Source organism: Phoca vitulina, unplaced genomic scaffold (genome assembly GCF_004348235.1).
Source record: "Phoca vitulina isolate PV1807 unplaced genomic scaffold, GSC_HSeal_1.0 scaffold5, whole genome shotgun sequence".
NCBI classification, from domain to species: domain Eukaryota; kingdom Metazoa; phylum Chordata; class Mammalia; order Carnivora; family Phocidae; genus Phoca; species Phoca vitulina.
Genome location: NW_022589708.1, coordinates 15,209,456 through 15,236,282, shown reverse-complemented (window position 1 = coordinate 15,236,282; position 26,827 = coordinate 15,209,456). Strand labels below are relative to the sequence as shown.

Genomic DNA, 26,827 nt, shown 5'->3' with positions numbered 1-26,827 from the left:
AGACCCCTGAACACTAACAAAAGAAACTGCTGAAGTGTGTTGTCTTAAGAAGAAACTGAAGAGAAAGGAAATTTGGTTTTTAAAAATACTTTCTGAGGAGTACCTGCTTAAACAGGAAAAGCACGGATATAATTATTTAAGGAACATTACAACAAGAGAGCTATGTAAGTTTATTACCGCTCCTGGAACATACCAATAGTATGACTGGTTGATGTCTGTGACTCAAAGCAAAACTGGGAAATCACATGTGCAGTGACAAAGAAGCTAGGATGTGTCCTCCATTGGTAGAACAGTCTTCGGGGATGGGGAACCTCTCCCCATGTATGAACGGGACCCCCTGTTTTTTGTCCAAAGAGAATGTAAACGAGTGGGCCCAGTGGCGCCTCTATGCATGAAGAGAAGCTGGTTTTGCACCAGCTAATCCCCACATTATCTTGTCTGTGCATCGGGATTACATGCCTCACAGAACCTGAAACCCAGGATAACCTGAAACCCATTGTGACATGCGTCATAATAAAATTATTTTAATTTAAATAGCTCTTCCTATTCATGTGCTTCAGGAAGAGCCATAATTAGATCACGCTTGCAATATATGCCTCCTTCTGCGTTTTAGGAGAGAACCTGGTACATAAGCGTATGCAGGCCATGTATGTTTTCTTTCTGGAAGGCTCTGCTAACCCAGGCCAAAAGAATATGGGTAGCAGGGAAGAGCTCAACTGGCTACTTTCAGTGAAGGTGGAAGAACAATGAGATGCACGGTTGTAGGAACAAGAGAAGATTTGACTCTTCCACCGGCACCCAAGAATGGCTCAAGGGAATCACCCGCCTCAAAGCTCACCTGACCTTGGGGCTGGACTGTTCCTCCTCGTTTCTCAAAAGCCTGAGAAGATTAAGATGGTAAACTTTTCTTCTCTCTAGCCATGAAGAACACTCAGAGAGCCTCCCATACCTTCTTTCCCTGTGCTCTCAGTCTTAAGACGGGAGAGGGAAATGGACGCAGAAGACAGTAAGTGTGCCACCAAGAAACATGCCTGCCTCAAGGCAAAATCCAAATATTAAAAGACATTTTAAAAAGGACGCTTTTTGGGGCACCTGGGTGGCTCAGTCGTTAAGCGTCTGCCTTCAGCTCAGGTCATGATCCCAGGGTCCTGGGATCGAGCCCCGCATCGGGCTCCCTGCTTGGCGGGAAGCCTGCTTCTCCCTCTCCCTCTCCCACTCCCCCTGCTTCTGTGCCCTCTCTCACTGTGTCTCTCTCTGTCAAATAAATAAATAAAATCTTTAAAAAATAAAAAATAAAAAAAAATAAAAAGGACGCTTTATTTTTACGAAGTTGATTAAGTGGCCCATATGCCCCAACAACACTGAAAAATCACTGGTCATATGATGTTTCAAAATGATTCCTGAAAGACCCCAAGACCCCAGTTCAAAGTCTCCCTTAAAACTACTGAGTTTAGGATCAAAGACTAAACCACCATCTAAGCAATGGTAAGAGTTCCTGTCGGGGGGATAACAATCATCGTATTTGGGATTTGAAAGTCTTCGCTCATTCTACTTCAGAAATTCTTCAGATTCTACTTTATTTTATTCTTTGTAATGATCAATTCTAACAAGAGTTCAACAAGCTAGGCGTTTCTCCTTCTCCAGCTGATTCCCTGAAGGTTCCTGAAAGGAGGAGGGCTGCTACCCATCCTCCTCCCATCAAGGCTCTAAACCATGGGCAGTATCCACTCTGCGGCCCAAACTGAGAAACTTTGAGGACTGGTATTTGGGGAGGTAAAAGGGCTGAAAAGAGAACAGGTTAAGGAATCAGCTTCAAGACCAAAGAAGGGGGAGGTGGTCACTTGGCTTCCACTAACCACAAGCCTGTCAAGGTGTACAGGACCCAAATGTGTTTGCCTTCAGGGGCCTCTCGTAAAGCAAACTCACATCCAGTAAGAGGTCTAGGATGAAGTGTCCACCTGGTTTTCAAAGTACACTCTGCAGAGGTGTTACCTGAGCTAATCTACAAAAAACTGCCTTGTGAAGACCTTCCTTCCTTTGTTAAAGAATGAAAGGGCCCAGGATTCGCAGATTCGGGAGTCATAGTTTGGGTGGTTCAAGAGAACAGGCACGGGAGAGCACACATTTAAAATTCGATCACCTATTTCATCAACAGGAAGGGTCTCTCTCGTCACCTCCCTCGCCTTTTTCTCTTTAGGAAAAGGTCTTGAAAGGAATGAATCTCTCCAAAGACTGGAGGACTAAAGTGGGATTCTTTGCAGAAAGAGGAGTTGCTCCCTCTGACACTGAGTGGAAGCTGCTTTGAGCTGAGCTCGAAGCAGACACCTAAGTATCTGCAAGGCCTTAGGGAGGTTCTGCTCATTATCAGCGAGTCACCGCGATCATAAAAAGAAAAAAGTTAAGTTTAACCATTTCCCATTGCAATTAAGGGTCACCACTTAAAACTCTACTGTCAATCTAAAGGGATATAGTAGGCGATTACTCACGTTTCCTTAGCAGTCATTAGAAGAAAAGAGTTTAGTAAATTAGAATATTTTTCTTTGTTATGACATGCCAAATATGTATTTCAAAATGAGTACAATTTCAGTCAAAACTTGAATGAAGAGAATGGTTTATTAGAACATTAACTGATTGAAGCTGTATTTTTCTTTAAAACCAGCAGGCAATTTGTTAACAATGTCTGTTTTAATATGCCAATGTGTTTTACGCATGGTGTTCATTTTGGTTTCTATTCATTCTACTTTCATCCACTTGCCAAATAAGAAACCACTATATTATCTTCAAAAGGTAATAAAAGTGCTCACAGTAGACATATACTGCAGGAGCAGATAAGGGTCAAATTAATTATCATTTCTGATAGATACTACTATTTAAAGTACCCACCTCCAAGCAATGAAGTTAATAAACTAATCTTATAAATAAATGTTGTAAAAATGTTTGCAGGCAGAACATTTCAGTGTCGAGATTTATGGCCAGACATACACCCTTCATGTAAACATATAATATATACTAAATATATTAGCCTAAGTATATTTTTTTCTGAAGGTAAACAATTAAACCTCATTTAATAAGAGTTAGCTGGCATGGTAGAGTTAGGAAAACAAATGCTCTTGTTCAGTGTCATCTTTTAAATAGAACCTGAACATCAAATCTGTTTTTCATCAGTTTAAAGTTGCTATTTTTTTTTTTATCCTCTGTGCCATATTCAGTAATGTTTTCCTTTGTTACCAACGTAACACAAGTTCATATCAGCCATGTGACCCAAAAATGGCCACTCTGAATCAAAGCATTTAGTGTAGTAAATTGATAATCCCTCAACACAACTGTAAGACAGAACCGCAGTCTTACTAGGCCTTTTGTATACGCTATTGAAAGACAAACCTCTCATTATCCTAAAAAGAAACCCTACCCACTAACCTTCAGAAGCTTAAAATGACCCTGGTCCAAGACAAAAAACGCACAAGTGGTTACAAACCAGGCAGATAAAGCACAACACTTTACCATACCCTAATCATGTCAGCCCCCAACCAGAAAACTGCCCTCGACTAAAATATATCTTCCAGAGTGGCTGCCGGTCCCGCGTGTCCTAACAGCTACATTTTCATTTCTAAACGGAGGACCTTTATTAAGGGCAGCTCATCTCCCTGTTCCACGAATGACAGAATCACCTGAAGGAGCTTTAAATCTTGCTTTCCTTTTTTTTTTTTTTTTAATCCTGTAGCCTCTGAATGAACCGATCATCATCCATATTCAGAAGAAAAGAACAATTGTTTGCCAACAAAGGAAAAAGAATTTAAGTCCTGTAAAGTCCTCTTTCGATACAAAAAGGTCAGAAGCTCCCGGGAACAGTTCCCCGGGCTTTAATGAAGACTTCAGTGTCAGAAACAAAAGGCTGACTCCATTAGGCTAGAATCCAGTTGTATTTCTTTACTAGTAACAGCATACCCACCTCTTCTCTGAGTTCTGTTCTCAACAAGGAAAAAAAAAAAGAGGAAAGAAAACCAGGTAAGAATAAAGAAGTCTAAAAGAGACAGTTCAGGTTGACCTTTTCCACCTACAAAAGATAACCCAGGGAACAGAAATACCAAAGGAGCAGAGTGGATGGTTTAAAAAATACCTCGCTTTTGCTTTGATTTTTAAAAGTCTATTAAATGTAAAAAAATGAATCTGTTTAATCATGATAAAGATGATAGCTGTTGATCTGTGCCAACCCTTGGGGTGCAATCATAAATAATGAATTTGCATGGAATCACTTTTCAACTGAAAACATTTTCTTGGTGCCAAAAGGAAAGGGGCCTTAAATGTAGAGAATCCATCCAAAAAAGTTTTGAAATCCATTTTTCCAGATCCTTTCAGATAAGCAAGCTATTCCCTAAATATAATCTCGTCTTTTTGCTCTCTTTGAGGAATATGTTTAACTATTTCAGGTCGTGAGCACAAAGGGAAGTGTCCATTTCGGCGACCTGTTCTGTTTGGAAATTTAGAAAGTGCTTTCATTTTTTTTTTGCTTACCCCTGAAATTATACAAATTGCGGAGTACATTCATAAGAAGACAGTATTTGTTTCTGAACATTCCCGGGGGGGGACTGGCCCCTAACCGTCTCACCATCTGGGTCACCACTCCCTTGCCCCTTGTTCCGACGTCGGTCCTGGCTGTGATCACCTCTCTCCCCGGTCTGATCCCTCAAGGAGTGGTCAAAGGCGACCAGGATGAGCCTGGGAGAGCGGGACCGCCGTGGAAGCTCACTGCTGTAGCCAGGCTCACGGCAAGCTCGGAGCCGGGGAATGACGCAGGCCTGGCTCATCGAAAGTGGGAACACAAAAAACAAACAAACAAGCCTCCATTCTCCTCTGCAGAGACTGCTCCAAACTTCGTAGGTTCCCTAAATGAGGATGTGGAGACACAAGGACTCTGCTTCCTATTCATTTTGGGGGAAGAGGGATGGAAGCTGTCTGCGCTATAGACAAGTAACTTTTAAGTGACCAGGCCAACAGACCTTCCCACCTCTGCAGTCAGACACTGTAAAGAGAAAGGGCTCTCAGGTCTAGCAAGGTACGATTTCGAGTACCTACTCCTGATGCTTACCCATGACCTGTAAGTGAATTAACCCCTTTTCCTAAATTGATTTTCTTTTAGGGCTGAGTGTGCCTCAAGGTTTTCAGCAAAAGTCCCAAGTGTTTCAGCCTTTCAAAACCACCACTGTCCACCACTGCAGCACCGGGAGAAGTATCTTTTGACTTTGCTCTCTATTTATTCTCCCTTGTTGTGATTTTTGGGAATCCTTTTTGAGTAGGGTAGAAAACAATGGGTGGGATATTGGAGATCATTCAGTTCAAAAAAACATGTACTGTATATGTATTTAAGTCAGACAGTCCTGAGTTCTGATTCTACTGCTTATTAGCTGTTTGACTCAGGGTACATTATTAACCACCCCCACCAGCCTTCACTTCCTTCCTGGAAAACAGGGTGAAGCCAGCAGGGCTGCGGTGAGAATCGGGGCCACCCATGAGGCTCCAGGCACAGGACTCACATGTAGCAGGAGCCCGGCCAGACAGGGGACAGTGAGGGAAAGTGCTTTTTCAAACTGCAGGTGCAGCCAATGGATCATGAAATCAATTTTGTGCCTCATGACCATCATTTTGTCTTTTATATGAACTAGCATAGAATGGATATAATAGAAAATAGAGTGCAAAGCACTACGAGTGATAGTGTGTGTGGGTTAATGTGTGTTTCTGCACGTGTGTGTGCACACGTGTGCATGCAGGATCGTGAGGTACAGCAGTTCTACTGTGGACGGCAGTCACTGGGTGCCCCGGTCCCCAGCAGATCGGTCAGCGGCTCGGGATGTGGAGCTGGGAATCTCCCTAAAATAAATATGAACCCTGGCTCTGCCCCTTATTGTTCAGTGGGTTAAGCTCACAGTGCCTCCATTTTTAAATGTGTCCGACGATAAGGAGAACCATATAACTTAGGTGAGGATGAAGGTGGAGATAGCAGGGAAAGACAACCAGCACCAGATCAACAGAAATGAGAGAGACAGCCTCCAGGAGAGGCAGGAAAAAGCCAGGCATTTGGGGAGAGCTGAGAAAATACATCAGGGTCTTCACAGGGGACCACATAGTATTAGTGGGGTACAGAGCAGAGGTCAGGAAAGAAGCCAGGTAGGAGAGGAGCCAGAAAACAAAAGAAAACAAGTGATACTTCTTTCCTCTTGTTCCTGGTGAGAAAAACGCTGGGTAGGTTTCTGTTCCATGTTACCCTAAAATTCAAATTTGCTCACTTTTTTTGTTTCACCATTTAAATTTATACAAACAAGTTGGTTTACGTGATAAGCAAGAGATGTAAAAGAAATCACCAAGGACCACAAAAACATAAATAGAAAGTCATTCCAGAATCTGTTCCTGTTTTTAATTAAGTAACAATAATACTGGAAAGGCTAGCGCCCTGATCCTTTGTAATACTAGGTACTACTTACATAGCATTCCTAAGAGCAGGGCACTGGGCCACCAACATTTTCTCATCCCGTTAAATTTTCACGATGAATCTGTGAGGCAGTAATTACTAGACCTGGTTTAAGGACAAGGACAGTGGAGCTTGGAGGCCAAGTGACATCATCAAGGTCACACACTGGTTGAGACAGACTTGGAATAAACACGTGGGTCGTATTGACACTCGGTCAGCGCTCTTAAAGGTTCCACGCCTGGCTGCCTCCTGCAAGATTTCCTGGGACCCTTTACGCATTCTGCACATCTCTCAAGACTCGCTTTCATCAACCAACATTGTGCCTTAGAGGCAAAGGTGCATAAAGTGAGAAAATAAAGATTCTGTGTTTACAATGGTTGGTGATCATTATCTACATGGATACAAAGCTTAGTACTGTTTTGTAAGCACAGTCTCTGCAGTATGCACGCACCTTGAGCACGCTCAAAAGTAGGGTGGGAAGTTATGGAAGAGAACCAAGACCTGGTGATGTCAAGGTGTATTTAGTCTTTGCTCAGATGTGCTTCCAAAACATTAGTGGCAGAGCCAAGAATCATCTAACGTTATTTCTTTATTTATACAGTTCTTTTATGTACACAAGCATACAACCATTTCTTATTAAGAAGCATTAAAAATAATGCGGGACATGTTCCTCAATCCTTTCATCCAAGGACATGAAAGTACTCTACAGACAACGCCCATCATTTCTGCTAACTAATCTCGTTTGGCCCATTTCAGAGATGGGTACAACCAAAATATAAAACTTGGGAATTTCAACTCATTTATTTTCTACTGTAATCACTAAGTCATAGTAGCCAGAGGGAACTGTTAAATATAGGGATTGAATGTGCTGAAAATGTCTTTCCATTTTTCCTGAAGGAGGTTTAAAAAAAAATTTTTCTTAAATGGACAAAATAGGTGGAGGGGATTAAAAGGTGAACTGGATGTATTATGCTGACCATTTCATAATGTATATCAATATGGAATCACTGCGATGTACACCTGAATCTAATACAATACTGTATGTCAATTATTCTTCAATTAAAAAAAAAGAAAAGCACAGAAGCATCAGGGATAGGAGAGCTCCATCAAAATGACTACGTAGGTACCTCATATAAGCAGAATCATACAGTATTTGTCCTTTTGTGACAGGTTTATTTCATTTAACATAATGTCCCCAAGGTTCATCTATGCTGTAGCTCATGCCACAATTCCCTTCCCTTTTAAGGCTGAGTAATAATAGTCCACTGCGTGAACATACCACACTTTGTTCATCCATTCATCTCCCTAAGGACATGGGGACTGCTTCCACATTTTGACTCTTGAGAACACTGCTACTATGAACATGGGTGTACAAATATCGCTCAGAATTTCTGCTTTGGATTATTTTGGATATATATCCAGAAGTGGAACTGCTAATAGGATATGATAATTCTATACGATCATTCATAAGTGATTCTATTTTTCATTTTTTGAGAAAACTCCATTCTAAGGACGCTCAGGGGCTACATTTTACACTCCCACAAGCAATAAAAAAGGGTTCAAATTTTGTCACAACCTCACCTGCACTCGGTATTTTCTGTGGTGTTGTTTTGTTTTGTTTTCTAAAGTAATCTCTATACCCAACATGGGGCTCGAATTCATGACTCCGAGATTAAGAGTCACATGCCCTAGTGACTGAGCCTGCCAGGGGCCCCGGTATTTTCCATTTTATTGAGAATACTGACTCTAGTGAGGCCTGTAAGGGGCATCTCACTGTGGTTCTGAAAGGAGTATCTTGATTTTGATTGTGAAATTACTTAGAATAATAATTCCAATTATTTCAGAGGCCAGTGGTAGGCAGCAACAGTTATACTCAATCTTAAGATGGAAGTCCACACTCTCCTCCGTTTTGGGTGCTGTATTCTACATGTTTTCTAATAAACAGGCATTTGCGAGCTCTTTCTATTCACATGCCAGGAAGCATATTTGCATGGCTTTCTTTGCCTCATTCCCCATGTTTCTCATCTCAAGGGTGTGTGTGTGTGTGTGTGTGTGTGAGAGAGAGAGAGAGAGAGAGAGAGAGAGAGAGAGAGTTTCTCAGCTTCCCCTGCTAGGCAGATGATTGTAGAGTATAACAAAACCCCAACTTAAAACAAAAACAAAACAAAAATCAGCTAAGTCTGGAGTTGAGTAAATGTAAGCACCAAAGCAGAGGGTAGAATGGAAGACCAGACCCCAGGGCTGCAGGCCTCAGGCCAGTGGGCAAGGGGCCTATGCTGCCCCAGGCTATATACTTGGAGGACAGTATTTGCTCAATCAATAATTTCTAAATTTTTACTGAAACTGAATGGGTGAACCACGAGGAATGACAGGAGCTTGTACTGTGCATAATTCAATCTCTGGAACGTTTCCTGAAAGTCACACTTCTGGGGCACCTGGGTGGCTCAGTCGTTAAGCGTCTGCCTTCCGGCTCAGGTCAAGGTCCCAGGGTCCTGGGATCAAGCCCCACATCGGGCTCCCTGCTCGGCGGGAAGCCTGCTTCTCCCTCTCCCACTCCCCCTGCTTGTGTTCCCTCTCTCGCTGTGTCTCTCTCTCTCAAATAAATAAATAAAGTCTTTAAAAAAAAAAAAAAAAGAAAAGAAAGTCACACTTCTATTAAGAAGCAGGATAAGAAAACAGAATCAGGTGCTGGGTCAGGAGAAGCACTCCACACGCACTGAGCCAGGCCTCACAACGGCTCTGGGCGATGGTACTAGGAGCTGCCTCGTGAGGGGGAGAAACCTGAGGTCCAGAGAGACGGCACTCCTTCTCGTGTGCTCTTCTCAGTATTCTCTACTGCCTCCTGGTCACAGTTCATTTACTAATGGCCAGCTTCTAAGTCTCCCCAAAGCATCTATACGCACAGTGATGCTCAAAGCCCAGCAGTTTCATAGCAAGCCCTCCGAGACAATTACCTTTGAAAAGTTAGCTTTATTTCCTACAGGAAAATTGTATCATTAAACTTAAAACCCATATTTCCCTATAGAAGCCTCTCAAGTGCTAAACAAATCATTCGTCATTTTCTTTTCAGAATTATGTGTTTATCAGTGGATAAAACTGTGGTACCTGGGGAAGTCTGAGTCCAGAAATTTCTCTGGTAAGTTATTAAATCTAACACACACACACACACACACACACACACACACACAACCTGGTATCAGATAAAAATACTTGCTGTTAAAAATATACTCTATTGGGGCAAAAGGATCAACCCTTCATTTTTTCTTTTAAAAAAGCAATAAAATTAAAAGCAATTAAACTTAAGTTCCCTTATAAGAAGAACACACGAGAATGCCCTGACTTGTATACCTGAGGTATGATGGACATTTTCTTCCTTAGATCATGAAGCCCAATTTCAGTTGTCAAGATCTTATCAATCCAAATTTTACCTTCCGGTTCTGACAATCTAAAAAGCGCTGAGATGAGGGAACTTTTTCCAGCTCCTGTTCTTCCCACAATGCCAACCTGTAAAGAGATCCAGGAGGGATTAAGAATAACAATACGCAACATACCTAGGGGAAACTGCGGTTGTTGAAGACGGATTAAGGAAGTTCTGTAACGAATGTGGTCCGAAAGAGGGTCTCAACTTTGGCACTGTTGACATTTTGGGCTAGATAATTCTTCGTTGTAGAGGGCTGTCCTGTACATTGTAAGATGTTTACCACTATCCCTGTGCTCTGCCCCAGACTGTGGCAACCGAAAATGTCAGACACTGAGCAATGTCCCTTGTGTCTGAGGGGCGGGGGCGACGGGGGCGGGCACTGTCCTTGGGTGAGATCGACTGGGTCTAAAGGAAAGTTAAAAATAATACGATCAGCCCACTGGCAGTGAAAAACCAGCAATCTCCTCAGTGGCTGGTAAGTCAGTTTTAAAATTAGCATTATTCCTAGCATCTGGGTATTTTGGTTTTTGGGGGGGTTTTTTTGTTGTTTTTTTAAAAGATTTTATTTATTTATTTGACAGAGAGAGACAATGAGAGAGGGAACACAAGCAGGGGGAGTGGGAGAGGGAGAAGCAGGCTTCCTGCTGAGCAGGGAGCCTGATGTGGGGCTTGATCCCAGGACCCTGGGATCACGACCTGAGCCAAAGGCAGACGCTTAACCGACTGAGCCACCCAGGCGCCCCAGCATCTGGCTATTTTGAACCTTGAGAATTTCTTGGATAATTTTATACAGATATCAACAAGTCAGAAGCATTCTATGTAAAATAGTGATCATTTTCCCAGAATTCTACCACCTAAGAGGAATTATTCCTTGGGAGAACAACCAAAACATTTCTGGCTATTAAATACCTGGTTACATTCTGTCTCGAAAGGAAACATCTTAAAATTCTAAAATCTAAGTCTCAGTGTCTTAAAAAACAGTAGCTGGTAGCTGAAATACCCATAATGAGATCGTCATCAACAACAACACAAATAACATTTGCTTTTTATATGGGGCCTTTCATCTGAGCAGTTCAAAAGGCATTTTGCAAAGTAATTAATACTCACAATTACCCCCTTGGGAAAGATACGTGTTCAGTATCAGTCTGGTTATTAGAACCGAAGCACAGAGAAATTAAATGCACTGACAAGATCAAAGCACCAATATAAAGCAGGTAAAATGCCGGTCAGGGACGAAACTGTATTGTACAAAATTGGTTATTAGCTGTGTGCATTTAAACCTGTATGCAGAAACTGGCTTTTTTTTTTTTTTAAATACCAATGAGCTTGACCAACACCCAACTACAAATTCCCTGGTGGGAGCTTCCCAAGAGAGGACACCATCTCATCTAGGTAGTATCTGGAATCAATGAAGGGTATAAGACATGCTTCCAATCATTTGTAAATTCATTCAGTAAATTTTTAAAACTCACAGCTTTCAACAGAGAACTTTCTGAGCACAGATTCTATGCTGGGAACATTACATATTATCTCAATGGAATACTTCCGAAGTTTTAAAGCTTCACTTGTATAACTATTGATGGCCTTTCAAAAAAGAGCCTACCTTTATAGAGATAAATGTAAGGAAAGTGGCTTTGGCTAATTTTATCATCTGTATAGGCATTTTGTACCTTATAGTAAGTCCTAATTTATATTTCACAGATGGGTAATTCTCCACACATGGGCAGGTCCGCGCGCGCGCATGTGCGCGCGCGCACACACACACACACACACACACACACACACACACACACACACAGAGCTCCTGTGTTTCTGTGTATTTCTAGGTGTTCTCAAATGTAAATAAACACATATCAAGATACAGGCAAGAGTTGTGTCTCTGACATTTCTGCAAAGAAGACAACCAAATGGCCAACAGACACATGAAAAAGTGCTCAACATCACTCGGCATCAGGGAAATCCAAATCAAAACCACAATGAGATACCACCTCACACCAGTCAGAATGGCTAGAATTAACAAATCAGAAAATGACAGATGTTGGCGAGGATGCGGAAAAAGGGGAACCCTCCCTCCTACACTCTTGGTGAGAATGCAAGATGGTGCAGCCACTCTGGAAAACAGTATGGAGGTTCCTCAAAAAGTTGAAAATAGAGCTACCCTACGACCCAGCAATTGTACTACTGGGTATTTACCCCAAAGATACAAATGTAGTGATCCAAAGGGGCACATGCACCCCAATGTTTATAGCAGCAATGTCCCCAGTGGAAGGGGCCTAGATGTCCATCAACAGATGAATGGATAAAAAAGGTGTGATATATATATATATACAATGGAATATTATGCAGCCATCAAAAAATGAAATCTTGCCATTTGCAATGATGTGGATGGAACTAGAGGGTATTACGCTAAGCAAAATAAGTCAATCAGAGAAAGACAAGTATCATATGATCTCACTGATATGAGGAATTTGAGGAACAAAGCAGAGGATCATAGGGGAAGTGAGGGAAAAATGAAACAAGATGAAACCAGAGAGGGAGACAAACCATAAGAGACTCTTAATCTCAGGAAACAAACTGAGGGTTGCTGGAGTGGAGGGTGGTGGGAGGGATGGGGTGGCTGGGTGATGAACACTGGGGAGAGTATGTGCTATGATGAGCACTGAGAATTGTGTAAGACTGATGAATCACAGACCAGTACCCCCAAAACAAATAATACATTATGTTAATAAAAAAATAAATTAAAAAAAAAAAAAAAGAATTGTGTCTCTGAGAATGTATGGATGTTCCCATGCTATCACCCCAAGTGAAACCGATCCATCTGTGCAAACTGGAACATTTGCAGACTCTTGGTAAAGGGCCAGGATATGGCAGGGGGCACGGAGGGCTTCCCACAACCACAGGACTGTGATCTCCAAAATCAACTAAGAATAAACATAAAAACGCAATTAAAAAAAAAAAAAAAACGGGTTCTAGCTATTTCTCTCTATTGTCCTGTCATCCAAACTGTAGCCCGTGCCTTTCACAGTTCACCAATGGGCTTTACCAATTTCCCATGGAGAATATCGCCAATATCAGTAAGTTTACATACTCAAAACCAAACAGATACTTCGAGATATTCTTATTTAAGCTGATTTACAATTAACCCTTTATGTTTTCCCAATGAGGCTGAGGTTGGTTTCTGACAACCACACCAGCATGTGAGACATTTATATCTGGATCTCTCTTTATAGATCAAACTCAACATGATTAACTTACAAGCTGCCTTTTCCAACTTCCCCATCTTAATCTCATAACTTCTTTCCTAGGCTCATGGGCTCAACACATTAACCTTACTTGCAGCTTCCTCCCCGTCCAGCATGGCACCAGGCCCTAAAGATTCTACCTCCACAAGCTTTCCTGACTCAGTCCCTCACCTGAGTGCAAGGCTGCATGACCTTTTAAAATACAAAATCAATGCTTAATCGTAGTCAGTGCAAATGAATGTAAAAAGTCAATAAATACTAGCCATAACCCCAGCACTTTGATTTAAAACCATTCTTCAGGGATGCCTGTGTGGCTCAGTCCATTAAGCGTCTGCCTTCAGCTCAGGCCATGATCCCAGGGTCCTGGGATCGAGTCCTGCGTGGGGCTCCTCGCTCAGCAGGGAGCCTGATTCTCCCTCTCCCACTCCCCCTGCTTGTGCTCTCTGTCAAATAAATAAAATCTTTAAAAAATAATAAAATAAAAATAAAACCATTCTTCAGATTGATATATTTTCTTTCTAGACCTATGTCTAGAAAGATACAAGCTCATAGATTTGAACAAAATGAGAGTAATATGAACCTATTGTAGTAAACTGTCTTCACTTAATATTTCAAGAGAATATTTTAATGGCCACATAATATTAGACTATATGCGATCATTGATTTAACAGGCCCCCCTATTTGTGGATATTTAGGCTATGTCCAATATTTTGTTATTATAAATAACTGTGTTGAATATCCTTGAAGCTAAATCTTCACAAACCACTCTAATTACTTCCTTAAGAAACATTCTTAGATGTGGAATTGCTGAAAAACAGGTATAAACATTTTAAAAGGAGTCTGTTAAGTAATGCCAAGCTACCCTCTAGAAATAAGATATCAATTTTGACTCCTGTTTCCCTGCATGTTCACAAGCCTGAGTGTTACAACATTATTTTTATTTTTATTTATTTATTTTTAGAGAGGGAGTGAGTGTATACGAGAGCAGTGGGGGAGGGGCAGAGAGAGAGGGAGAATCTTAAGCAGGCTCCATGCCCAGCACGGAGCCTCGATCTCAGGACCCTGAGGATCATAACCTGAGCTGAAACCGAAAGCTGGACGCTTAACCGATTGAGCCACCCAGACACCCCTATAATTTTGTTTTAATTGACATCAGTTTGATTCCAAAAAGTAGACTCACTTTCCCCCTTACATCTTGCTAGGAGTGCACAATAGCGACTGGCTTCCTATTACCCGCCTCTTCCCACCATGGTCACGTGCGCTCACTCCTCGGACCGAGTTTCTGCAGGACAGCTCTGTGCCTATTACACTGTCTCAGGAAGTCCCTTCTATGAAAGCATCCCAATGGACTCTCCATCCTTAAATCGCCGGGCATCAGCTCCCTCGGGATTACTAGGAAGTTGCGAGAATTACATGTGCAAGGGTGTACCATGTACCTGGTCATCCACTTCCCCAAATGCTCTGCAGGGGCTGATCCTTCACTTGCGGGATCAAGGCATCGTGTCTTTGCTGATGCTGGTCCCACCACCCTGAATGTTCTTCCCATGCATTTCTACCTGCGGAGATCCTGCCCACATGTCACCAAGTCTATCCCAAATGCCTAATTCCTTGCAAATGCTCTTCCTGTCCCCGCATGTGGGCTTCTCTCACGCCACAGATGATCTTTTTCTAAACTTTGATAAAAATCGTGACCGCCTTCTAGCTTATTTAGTAGCCAATTTTATACGACCTTCCTTGTTCTCCTGGACGGCAGGATCTGTCATGGATTCACCTTTGCATTCTTTTTATTACACGTGGTGTCCTGTGCCAAACAGGCATTCTATACAGAACTGAGGCGTTTAAGTCAGGATGGACAAGTTCATAGAAAATCTATTGCCACAGTGTTGAGGTATAGGATAGGCTGGGCAGAGAAGGCAGACATGGCCCATGGAGCCTATCACCATATAGATTAATACAAATGGCAGATGACAACATCTGCATTGGACCTGGTTATGGCCACGTTATACCCCAAGGCAGTGATGGCTACGGTTGTCCGAACATCTGTTTGGCACCAGTCTTGGAGCTGGGGGGTCTCATCCTGTTCAAGTGTACAACCCTAGGTGACCTATTACTTCCATTTTGCAAGAGATCAGAGGGAGGCTTAATAAGACTAATTAGCTTGCCTGAAATAACAGAGCCAGGAAGGGGCAGAATGGGACTCAAAGTCATGTCTGCCCAACGCTTGCCCATTCTGCTGATGGCCTCCTGATATGTGGGTGGCCTGGCAACTCATCACGTCCCTCTGCCTGGCTACAAGAAAGTGGGGACAGGACAGCTGTGGTTGCGATCAAGGAACTGGCCTCTCCTACTGATCTTATTGCCTGACATTTAAAGCATGATGTGGATATGGGGGGGTATAATGTGGAGGATGGGACAAAAGACCTGACATCTTTGAGCAAAAAGGATACCCGTGGTCAGGTCGGCACCTACAGCTGGAGTGAGGAGAGAGGCCACACAGACCTACTGGCCTGCTTGGGGCCATGAGATGAATTTCATCCCAACAGGTAGTGAAAGGGCCTCAGATATATTGCTATACTTGGCGGTCTGTGACTCCAGGCCCAAGCGGGGCCCAGCCTGATACAATACTGAGGGACCCTGTAGGAGGGCAAGGGGGAAGGCCGTAGAGCAGGAGGAACGCTGTCTGTGATGCAGACAGACTCCACCAGAAAGACAAATAGATGCATAAACATAGAGTCATACAGAATTATAATGTAAATTTCATAACTTGCAGAATATAAAGGTAAATAAACCTATAGGGAGGGGACATAGAACTTTCTAGAGTGTCATGATCAGTCACAGGGGTTGGGATAATTCATGAGCCCAATTTCAACTGTCAAAGGACATTTCTTAGAAATCATGAGTTACAGTCCTCCAAAACTGCCTATGGGAGAGAAGACTTTTTAGCAGGGCGGGGGCTCGTTCAAAGGGAATTCGGAGACAAGAGGCCTGGGTGGGCTTGAGAGTCAGCATTTCTAAGAAGTTCCCAGGTGATGCAGCTACCACGGTCTGGGCAGCAAGGAATGAGAAAGTCAGCAGGGGAAGTGAGATAAACTGGAGGGAGGTGAGGGGTTTCTGAGAAAATATTATGTAAAAGAGGAGAAAATGTAGGAAACTATTATTTTTGCACATTATAGCAAGGTCTAGTACACATCTGTAAAAATGTATTATCCAAGTAATAGCTCTGAGCAAGAAAAAAAAATAACAAACCAAAATCAATCTACCTCTAGAGCTGGAAAATGCTTTAAAATGGCCCAGTACTCTTTAAAATGATCAAATCAACCACAAAATCATCTAAATGAAAAATGCAGCCAGTGTTTAGAATCTAACCAGGAAGCCTAGGGTGCTATTTACCTCATTTTGGTTCTTTATTTTTACTTGTTATTTCTTCCATGAATTAGAAACCTGCTTAATACCTATTACATTTTCCTGTTTACTGTAACTTCGAGGAATACGGACAGCAGAGGAAAATGCTGGAGGAGAATAAAGCCCCGCCTTTGCTGTGTTGGCCCATTACCCCTTTGTTGACCCTGCAACAGTCTGTCCCGATCAAATACAACACCAAAGGATGGGGATGGTGGTGTCCCCGCATAACAGGGCTGGGGCTGGGTGGAGAGGAGACAAATCCTGGGACCTAGCTCCCCAGGCAGTGACGTCACTTCATGACTCCGTGGCCTGGCTACAGTCGCTAATCACATAAATGCCGTGGAAGGGGACACTGTCCGAGGACCAAGACACAAACCAAAAGTTACTGTCCTTATTATAACTGTCTCCAAATTCAATCCCCCCAACAGTGCAGAATCTCAGATAATCCTATGATTGGGGGGGGCGGGTTAAAATGGAAAAATACAAACCTGTTATATTTCTAAGTTTTACCACAGTTTCTTAGGTAATTCAGTGTATGGCTTCGAGGGAAATTTAAGATGCGTGCAAGTTAACAGAATCATGTCTAGAACGTGCGTTCTGATGGACACACAGTCTTCAAGTAAGCAAGCATCCCTGACAGGCTCGGAGGGACAGAACCAGCTACGGTTAACATTCTCTGGACGCGGCCGCCCTCACCGTCCTCCGGATCTGCAAATGGGGCTGGAAATAATGAGGAGCCAGCTTTTGCCACGTGACTTACTAAAGCTGCTCCCTGGGTATCATTTGCGTATTAAGTCGAATATTTATTCTTTCATGTCACAAGGGTATAATCATTAAATTATGGCTACAGTCCACTAAATGCATCTGGGGTAGAAAGAGCTTGAAAGAGCAGGTCCTGAAGTATTTAACACATCTAGGTAACGGGCTGTTTACAGGAGCTGCCTGGGACGCACGTGTGTTTTTGTGACTGGTTTGCTTCACCCCTGCGTATTACTCACTCACCGTCCCCACCAGCAGACCCTCAGCCCCACGATGTGCCCTGCACAATGCCATTTTCGGGGGAATGAAGATGAAAATAAGCAGCCTCAGGGTACTGTGAGATACAGAGCCCAAATTACAAAGCAGGCTGCCGGTGCTACCTTTTATTTTTTCATTTTCATTTTTAATTCTCTTTTTTAATTGTGGTAAAATGCATGTAACATAAAATTTATCAACCCAGCCATTTCTCAGGTGTCCAGTTCAGTGGTGTTAAGGACACTCACAGTGCTGTGCCATCACTCTCCAGAATTCTTCTTGCCTTGCAAGACTCAAACCCGGTGCCCGTTAAACACTAACTCCACATTCACGTCTCCCCCAGCCCCTGGCAATCACCATCCTACTATCTGTCTCTACGGATCTGAGCAGGTCAGGAATCTCATGTAAGTGGAATTAGACAGTCTTTGTCCTGTTTTGTCCTTGAGCTTATTTCATTTAGCATAATGTCCTCGAGGTTCTTCCATATGTCAGAAGTTGCTTCCTCTTTAAGGCTGGATAATACTCCATCGTATAGACGTACTACATTTGTGTATCTATTCCTACACTGATGAATAACTTGCGCTGCTTCCATTTTTGGCGTTCATAATGCTGCTATAAACATAGGCGTACTGTAAATGCTGTCATAAAAAATACGTAAGATGCTGTGGAAGAATTAAGGGTCTCGTAGAGGCAGATGCATCTGAGTTGACTGAAAATGAGACGACTTTCACCAGCCAGATAACAGAAGGGAAGGGTCTCTGGAGAGAGAGGGGCAGAGTGCACATGCTGGGGACGGGGAGGACAGGAGGCTTTGGAAGAAGCTACACAATACCCATGTGGGAGTTTGGCATGCTGGGAATTGAGGCTGGAGGGCGCCTGGGTGGCTCAGTCAGATAAGCGTCTGCCTTCGGCTCGGGTCGTGATCCCAGAGTCCTGGGATCGAGCCCCACGTCGGACTCCCAGCTCAGTGGGAAGTCTGCTTCTCCCTCTCCCTCTGCCCCACCCCCCTGGCTCATGCTCGCTCGCTCTCTCTCTCAAATAAATTTTAAAAAATATTTACGGAATTGAGGCTGGAGAGGTAGGTGGGGAAAGAGCTTGCTCTGATGTGGGTTGAGGGACCCAAGTCTCACTGCTGACGGACAAAGACACTGGCACGTGTAGGTCACAAATCTCTCAGTGGTTTCCTGCATACATCATCCCCCACCCCCTTGGGTTTCCTTTCATCAACTTTGGGCCCTTTTCTGCTTCCTGCTGGGGGCTCTGGCTCCTGACCCCTGACTGGGTCACAGATTCCAGGCTCTTCTCTGGTGGCTGAGAGCTGGCCATGCAACTCCAGCTCGAGTGGACCTGAGGCCTCGCATGGTTCCACCCCCCAGCGCACCCAGACTGGGAGCAATCAGGAGGCCCGTAAGGATCAGATCTGTGTTTCAGAAAGAAGCAGTCCACAGGTGGGAGGACAAGGGAATATGGGTTATAGGAGGGCAAGTCTCCGGAAAAGTACGGGACTGAGTGCTGTAAATAGAGGATGCCATGGGGGAGAAAGAGAAGGATTTGAGAAATACAAAGAAGTAAGAATAGGTAGGAACTAGATATTGAAAACGTTAGTGATGAGGAGCTAGGGTTGACATCCAGGTCTCAGGCATGAATAATAAGAGTGTCCTGGATCAGCCCACCAAGCACCACGAGGGAGCTCACAACACGAGGAAAGTCCGGGATCCCCATTCCATGGTCAATTTCCAAGACTTCCCAATAGGATCACCAGATCTAATTTATATCCACAGAGGCACCAGGAGCCCCCCTGACATGTTCACCAAGGAGCCAACAAGCAGATGCAGTGTTAAATCTTTTGTGGAAATTTTAAAGAGGCAAGATGTCTTAAACAAACCTTTTCCCTTGATTTAATGAGTGCTGTCAGGTGCTTCAAAACCAGAGGCCCGTCTAAACTGTACGAGAAGTTAACATTATCAAAGACAATCGTGCCTTCTTGGGGCCAGCTCGGCGGAGGGCGCTTCTGGTATTCCCAAGGGGCTTCTTTCTCAAGGTCTGTATACTCCATCACCCTTTCCACTGAAATCATCTGAAAGACAAAGGACACCACATGGCTTAGGAATGGAGGTTCTCACAAGTATTATGAGATTATAAATGAACTGTTGATCTTTTATACTAGCTGGTTAAGAACATCTCAGGTCTCAATATTCCCAAAGGACAGGAGGAAGAGTCTGATGAGGACTTTGATGATTTACAAACCTGTGCACGGTCTTGTAACACTTTCCCTTAGGGCTACTTCCTTCAGCATTACATTAAAACTAAAAGAATTACAGAAGTAGAGATTTTTAGAGAATGTTAGAGATTTTATTTTATTTTTCCACTTTTCACATCTGAACAAAAAATACAAGGATTTTATCAAAGAAAGGAATACTTGTGGCCAAGAATCCATAATCTGGCTACAGAAGAGCCGTCTGTCTTAGGGGAGCTGAACTGGCTAAGTCATCAAATCTCATTTTAATGATGAGTCACTTTCTCCTCTATCAGAAGAGCACATGGGAAAGATTTCTTTTTCATTGTTTTTCCTCTTTAGGAGAAGGTGCAAATATTCCAAAGAGGAGATAATTTACGTATTGACTAAGGCCTCCAAACAACCATCCCGACACCTTTGACTAGCACATCCCGAGAAGGAGCTTATTCTAACCAGAAAGAAGGGACACCAGCAAATTCAGGTGCTCAACACATACAAGAATAAATGCTAAAATGGGGGAGGGGGCACAAGGGGAGACACCTATTCATTAAACAAACACCCTCAAAACACTGAATTCTTCTTTTATCAGGAATGAGGAATTACCCATTAAGAAACAAAAATAAACAGGCCTCTAAGAAATTAGCTTATATCCTCTCCAGGATTTCAGAACCTCCCTCCTACAGAGAGAGACATTTATTACATTTGAAGACAGTTTGTGGTGAATATAAAACCTGCTGACATAGCACACAGAAGACTGAGAAAAAGATGTATATATTTTATTTTACGTAAACCTTAAACAGATGGAAGGAGGCTCTGAAAAACTTGGTTAGCTACGATGTAAAAATAACAGTTTTAATATTTTACATAAGAAGTGCTTTTATGCCATTTAATGGCAGGGAGACTTGAAAAGGCTCAGAACGTTCAGATAAACATTACCATATTCTCCACTTCGGCGCTTTGCCTCACGCACCACTGGAACATCCCCATGAGTGTGAGCGCGTAGGACAAGACCAGGCCAACCTGCCCAGCATCTACAACAGAAACAGGAAGAAGAAGGGGAATAAAATTAGTTCCATTCTTAACCCCAAGCACAGGTCCTTCCGTCACGTTACCAACAAGATTCCTTGATAATATTTAAATACATTGTATATAATGATAGTAACAGTTATACTTTTACTATCTGATGATTGAGACCATAATAAAATAGAAAAGTCGCCATAAATTCAGAAAGACTGTTAAGTGAGCTTATTAATCCCCACAGGATTGACACACACTTGACTGTCTGCCACAGGTGAGAAATAATGTCATTATTCAGACTCCCAGCCTGATGGTTTCAAGAGCCCCGTTACCTAATTTCACATCCTACGGCCAATATAACCCCAGTTGGAAACCACTAAAAACAAGGCAATGGGTTCTAAGAGCTAGTGCTTTTAAATCTAAACTATTACTCTCACTGTTCCATTATTAAATATTGTGATTCGGCGCTGTTACCAGGGAATAGTTAGGGATAGCGAATGCATGCCATGCACATCAACACCTGCTCATCCGGTACCCACCTGGCAGGGAGGCTAGCATTCTCTCCTGCCGAGTATTTTCTCAACCCAGGGTACCAGGCAGGTAGAGCCAAGAGATCCGAACAGCCCTAATGTGAAAACCTAAAGGATCCAAACGACCACTCAGCACGGACCACGCTGCTGAATCACACCTGACCTGACACACGGCAAACGCTTTCATGTGATTCATTAGAACCAAACAGTATATGGCATCGGACAAGGTGGCAAGAGTTTAATTTAAGAACTGTAAACGCAGCTATAAATTGTAATCATACCACAAATAGTTCTTCACATCTGTACTTACTTGTTGCCAGAATCAGGGACCCAAAGGCAACAACAATGACCAAGATGGCGCAGATGGCATCCAGACGCACGGCGAACCATCGGGACGTTGTCAGGAACAAGAACCATGCCTCTGGATTTGGGGAAGCATAATAAGCAAAAGGAAGAAGTAGAAAAACCATGTTAACTACTCTGAACGAGGGAGAGCATTTTGCAAGGGTGAGCTCCAGGAGGTTTTTACACAACATGGACAGCAAAGTTCCACACCTGAGAAACCTAAAGGTTCCAGAAAGCTAAGTTCTGACACAGGACGATGTATGGTCCAGGTAAGAATCCGGACAGTGGCTTTGTGGGAAGCATGCACTGAAAAACTCAACCCAGAGATTATAAACAAAAATAAGATCATAATAAAAAACATGAAAAAATGGGCTCATCAGTGCATTTTTCATAGTGCTAGACCTCAACGTGAGGCTTGTCCACTCATGTGGTTTACTGTTTCCAGTTCTGATAGCAGAAAGCACAGCAGCTCCCACGTTGTTTCCAGCACCTTCCATACTTACTAGAGGGCCCTGCACAGTGTTTATTCCTTAGGATCCAGTAGCTCAAGGATCACTTTTGCTAAAAGTACCTACTTGCAGCTTTCAAAATGCCATCTTATCTTCAAAATACAATTAAAGATTGGAAAGATGGGCCAGGATTTTATAAACTTAGAGGAAAATCTGAAGCTTCTACATAGCAAAAAACTTCACAGATACAGAGAATAATACATATCAAGTGGGTAGCAAATCTGATCATCAGGAAACTGATTTCCTCAGGAATTTCTGTCACCCTACATGATCTGACAAAGGAACTGAGAATCCGAACCAAGAATGGCCCACCACCTGTTGTTGTAAATGAAGTTTTATTTGAACACAGCCATGGCCATTTGCTGAGGTAGTATCTTTGCCTGTGTTCCTGTTACAACAGCAACGCTGAAGAGCTGCAATAGACAGTCAAGTACACAAAGCCTAAAACATTTACTATCTGGGCCCTTACAAGAAAAGTTCACTGACCCCTGCCCTAAAAGGACAGAAAGTCACAGGGAGTGGTAATGGAAGGACAATGCAAGCCACTGGGATCTCAGGGGAACGGGAAGCACACAGAAGATTCTGAGGAGTCATGGCAGAGAGGAGGGGACGAAGACATGCTGAGGAAGGATGTGGGGCTGGGCCAGCGGCAGACAGAGAGAGAGGAACTGACCACTAAGGACAAGAGAGGGAGCCTATCCCGTTCTTTGAAACCATTTCCAGCAACTTACAGACCTGAATGCAAATCCTGATGAGCGTCAAACAGTTCCTGGAACCTCTCTTCAGTTTTATATGCCCGGATGGTCCAGAGTCCCTGGAGAGAGCACGACAAGTGGGAGAACACCGGACTCCGCGCTGGGGAAGCAGAGACAGACACAAAGCTGTGAGGCTGGGATGTGGGGAAACCAACTGCCTCCCATGCCCTGTGGCTACATGGCCCCCCAAAGAGCACACCCAGAGCTCTGCGACGTCAGGCTGCTTGGGGAAGAAGGGACGATGCCCCTCCTGGAGACGAACAACATGTCAACCCTCAAACTCCTGGTCACACCACGCTTCACGTTAAAGACCTGAAAACGCAAGTTTCTCTCCGAACCAGTCTTGGACCAAATTCAAATCCTTCCTAGATCTGAATAACTAAATTCTTTCTTTGCTAACTCATTTGTCAAGGTCCTCCTCAGACATGGCCTCCCTCCATAACACTTCCCCGACAGCCCTCTGGGGGGAAATTCTATTGAGTAATTTTTGAGTCACTAACATTCTTAAATTTAATTCTGCTAGAGTACTCACCACACTGAATTATGACTGCCTATCTGTGTGTCCATCTCTGCTATGTGACTATTACTTAAGGGCTGGGATAAAGTCAGCGTATCCCTGAAACTGTAACAGGTGAGTGATGTGTAAGGGTCTGGCCAGCCTGCCATTCTCCCTGCATCCTGGGGCATCTCCCTGTGCCTGCTCCCGTGCCAACAGTCTCTTTCCGGGGTACCGGAGAACCTGGGTATTGCACTGCCCTTGTGCCCACAGGGCCTGGGCAGCCATGGCGTCGTTGAATAGTCTGGACTTTGGCTGGGGGAGCCTGCCCTGCTGGACACCTGGTGTTTGGAGGTCGCTGTGTGACACTAACATCAATCACTCTTCCAGAACCTGACCATGAACTCAGTGGCCATTCTCTTCTGAATAACTTCATGGTGGTTTGGGGCCTGATGTCATCCGACCGGCCATTCATTTCCCTGGCACCTTCTCTAGGAGCACACTGTGTGTGGGCACCAAGGTCTGGCTCCCGCCAATCAGGGAAGAGGTGGGCTACAGGCTGCTGGGCACCATGAATGAGGCCATGACCAGCTATTGTCGGGGCAGTGCTGCGAGCCTGGGACCTCTCTCTGGGATGAGTAATACTTTGTGCTTTATCAGCAGGTAACACTGACTTATTACCTTGTTACCTGTGCACATTCTAAAGAAGAGGTGTTAGTAAAATCCCTGGGTGTTCAGGGCAAGGGCAGATCACTTATCTCTTGAGAGGCTGCAGAGGTTTTATAAAATGATGGGGAGAAACCATTTAGGGGAAAACTCACTTATTTTAGAGCCTGACTCCTTAGCCTGGCATCCAGATGCCTCTCTCTGTGAGTTCAGTCAATGCCTCTGTGCATGTGGGCATTGAAGGTATGGGGGGGGGGGGCAGATGCTGGGTACAAACGTGCAGACACAGGACCTCCTCTTGGAGCTTAGTGACCATGGTCCTCAAGCAAGGAAGGAGGAGACTTCTCCGTGTGAGACCCTGGCATTTACAGAAGATGGGACACGCTGGGCTGTGGGCCTCTTTCCTGACTGGGATATCTGACTGGGATATTAACCGTTAAGGGCCCTCACCTAGGATACTGCTTTAAGGAAAAAACCTTCCCTGAACTGAGGCATGAGCTAACATTTCCCCTCATATCTACTTTAGGCAAAGAGCCTCAAGTGAATTCAGTGGTGGTTTGGACCGTCCAGGTTGTAGGTTTCTGATCTAGGATCCACACCACCCTCTCTCTTCATTATACTGAGGAACCTTTAGCCTTTATGCATTTTAGCTTCCATTAAATTTGTAATTTTAAAACAATAATATGAACATAAGGGACCAAGGCCATGCTCTAAATAAATAAGGCTGAAGGTTCTGAACAGGCCTTTTTTTGCACTCCCTAGCAAATGCCCAAAACATAGTCAATGTGGAAACAGGGTGCTTAGCAAGATGACTCAGGCGAGTTCCAGGCCCATGACTCTATCAAGAAAGTACCAAAAGTCTTGAGCGAATGTTGGGACATAAACGGTTTTATCACAGACAACATTTCTGAGAAGGAAGGAGATGTGGCCATTCACTCAAGGAGAGACCTTGAATGAAATGCTTCCGTGTGGCCATCCTCACTGGCTTCCCTCATCAGCAGATCAAGGTTGTGATTGATCTTCCCTGGCAAGGTTTCAGGGCAGGGTCGACTTCAGAAATCAGGGGCTGTCCCGGCCTTGAACACCAGGGAACCCAAAGACCACATCACCAAGTTTACCTCAGACGCAGGAGTTACAAGTGGTATAGCAGGGTTCAGTACCAGGGAAAGGCTATCCTGTTCTTTTACACACACACTTAGGATTCAGCGGGATGCCAGGATGATGAACTGGAGGGGTCTGCAATGAAAATTAACTGGCCCCGTGGAGGGAAATGGAAAGCGAAGGCCCTGGTATATTCTCTTGCCCAATATAACGCCTTTCTCCCCACAATGACTGAGCTGGCCATCCTGAAGTAGACCTCTAGAGAACCCATGGTGCTAGCCAGCAGTTTGACAAATGCAACCCTACCTTTCACGAGACTGACGACTGCGTGTCCCACGCCCCTGAGGACTCTTTGGGACACACCCTACAAGGACTGCAAACCCTCCTCAGGAGGGAGAGGGCAGGGAACTGCCTCAAGGACCTGGCCAACAGCCCTGCTGTAGGTTATCATTCACGTTAGGTGAGCCCTGCTGGTTGTCATGTTCTTAATTCCCTCATGTTCAAGGTTCTAGCACCTCTCCATGTGGCCAGGAAGCACTTTACAGCCATCAGCGCAAACAATCCTCACGAGAGCCCCAGAGGGCAGGTGCGATTACATATTTGACAGAGGGCAAAGTAGGCAGAGGGATTAAGAACACTGGCCAAGTAGTAAATTAACTAAGTGGTAGAGCTGGGGGTCAGACCCAGCTCTTATTCCCAATGCTATGCTTTTTAATCACTGCCACAGTGTCTCAGAGGGAAAATAATCAGGTTAAATCAAGATGCCAACATGCAACTAAATGCATTTTTCTCCAGACTTTGTAGTTTACGTTTAGAAAACCCCAAAAATCATCCTTAGTGCATCTCCAGTAGCCTATCCATTACTGTGTATCTTATTAAGCACCTGGAAATCCAGCACGAGAACTAACAACAGCAGACATGAGTGTCTATGGTCTGAAACACGGGACACACGGTTAGCCCTCCCCAGCGATGCCCATGGCAGACATTGCTAGTTGATCACAGTACCCTTACACACGGAATTTGGATGTAGCTTCATAACTCAGGCATTGCCAAACGATGAGAGCTGGCTAGGATTCTGGTTTTATGCACTTCTTTATGATTGAATGGCTACCATGCTCACTTTTGCGAAAATGGGAAACCATTATGATCACAACTGTGTATGTCATTAAAGTGGCTTAAATGTTGGCCTGAGGTTTCAGAGGCAGCTGGGCAGTACTATCTGAAAATCATCCTTGGGACTTCAACAGTCCTTTCAAAGCACAAGGAGGAAGCAGATTTACGCCTGGTAGCCACAGCAATCAGGTATCCTCCTCTTATCCTCCTTTTTGCTGGTGGGTCCAGCAGCGGCCGCAAGAAATACTCACTTACTGCTTAGAGAAAAACAAAAGAACTGTTATTTATGGCACAGACCTGTGACCCAGATAGATGACGACAAACAGTTCTAATCAACTGGCTGCCAACGTTTGGTTATCTGGGTGCGTGGAGGTAGGAATATCTGTACTTAATGTATTGTTGTAGCCTACTGGGGTACAGGAATATTCCACGTTATTTCCAAATATCCTACAGGGGCCATGCTAACGTTCTCACAATCTCCAGATCAAACCCTAGGATAAACCCTATGCTGTTTCTT

General features: G+C 43.8%; 1 protein-coding gene across 3 annotated transcripts in view; it reads right to left on the bottom strand.

The window, feature by feature from the left end:
* The window catches only part of ABCC4 (ATP binding cassette subfamily C member 4), a 241,363-nt gene that overhangs the window by 29,350 nt on the left and 185,186 nt on the right, over positions 1-26,827 (bottom strand). For all 3 annotated transcript variants that reach the window (XM_032402753.1, XM_032402752.1, XM_032402754.1), the window contains 5 exons: positions 22,915-23,034; positions 21,636-21,746; positions 20,715-20,809; positions 19,428-19,619; positions 9,812-9,967 (listed from right to left, as the gene is read on the bottom strand). In XM_032402753.1, coding sequence (XP_032258644.1) covers positions 9,812-9,967; positions 19,428-19,619; positions 20,715-20,809; positions 21,636-21,746; positions 22,915-23,034 — 674 coding nt within the window. The remainder of the gene's footprint in view (positions 1-9,811; positions 9,968-19,427; positions 19,620-20,714; positions 20,810-21,635; positions 21,747-22,914; positions 23,035-26,827) is intronic.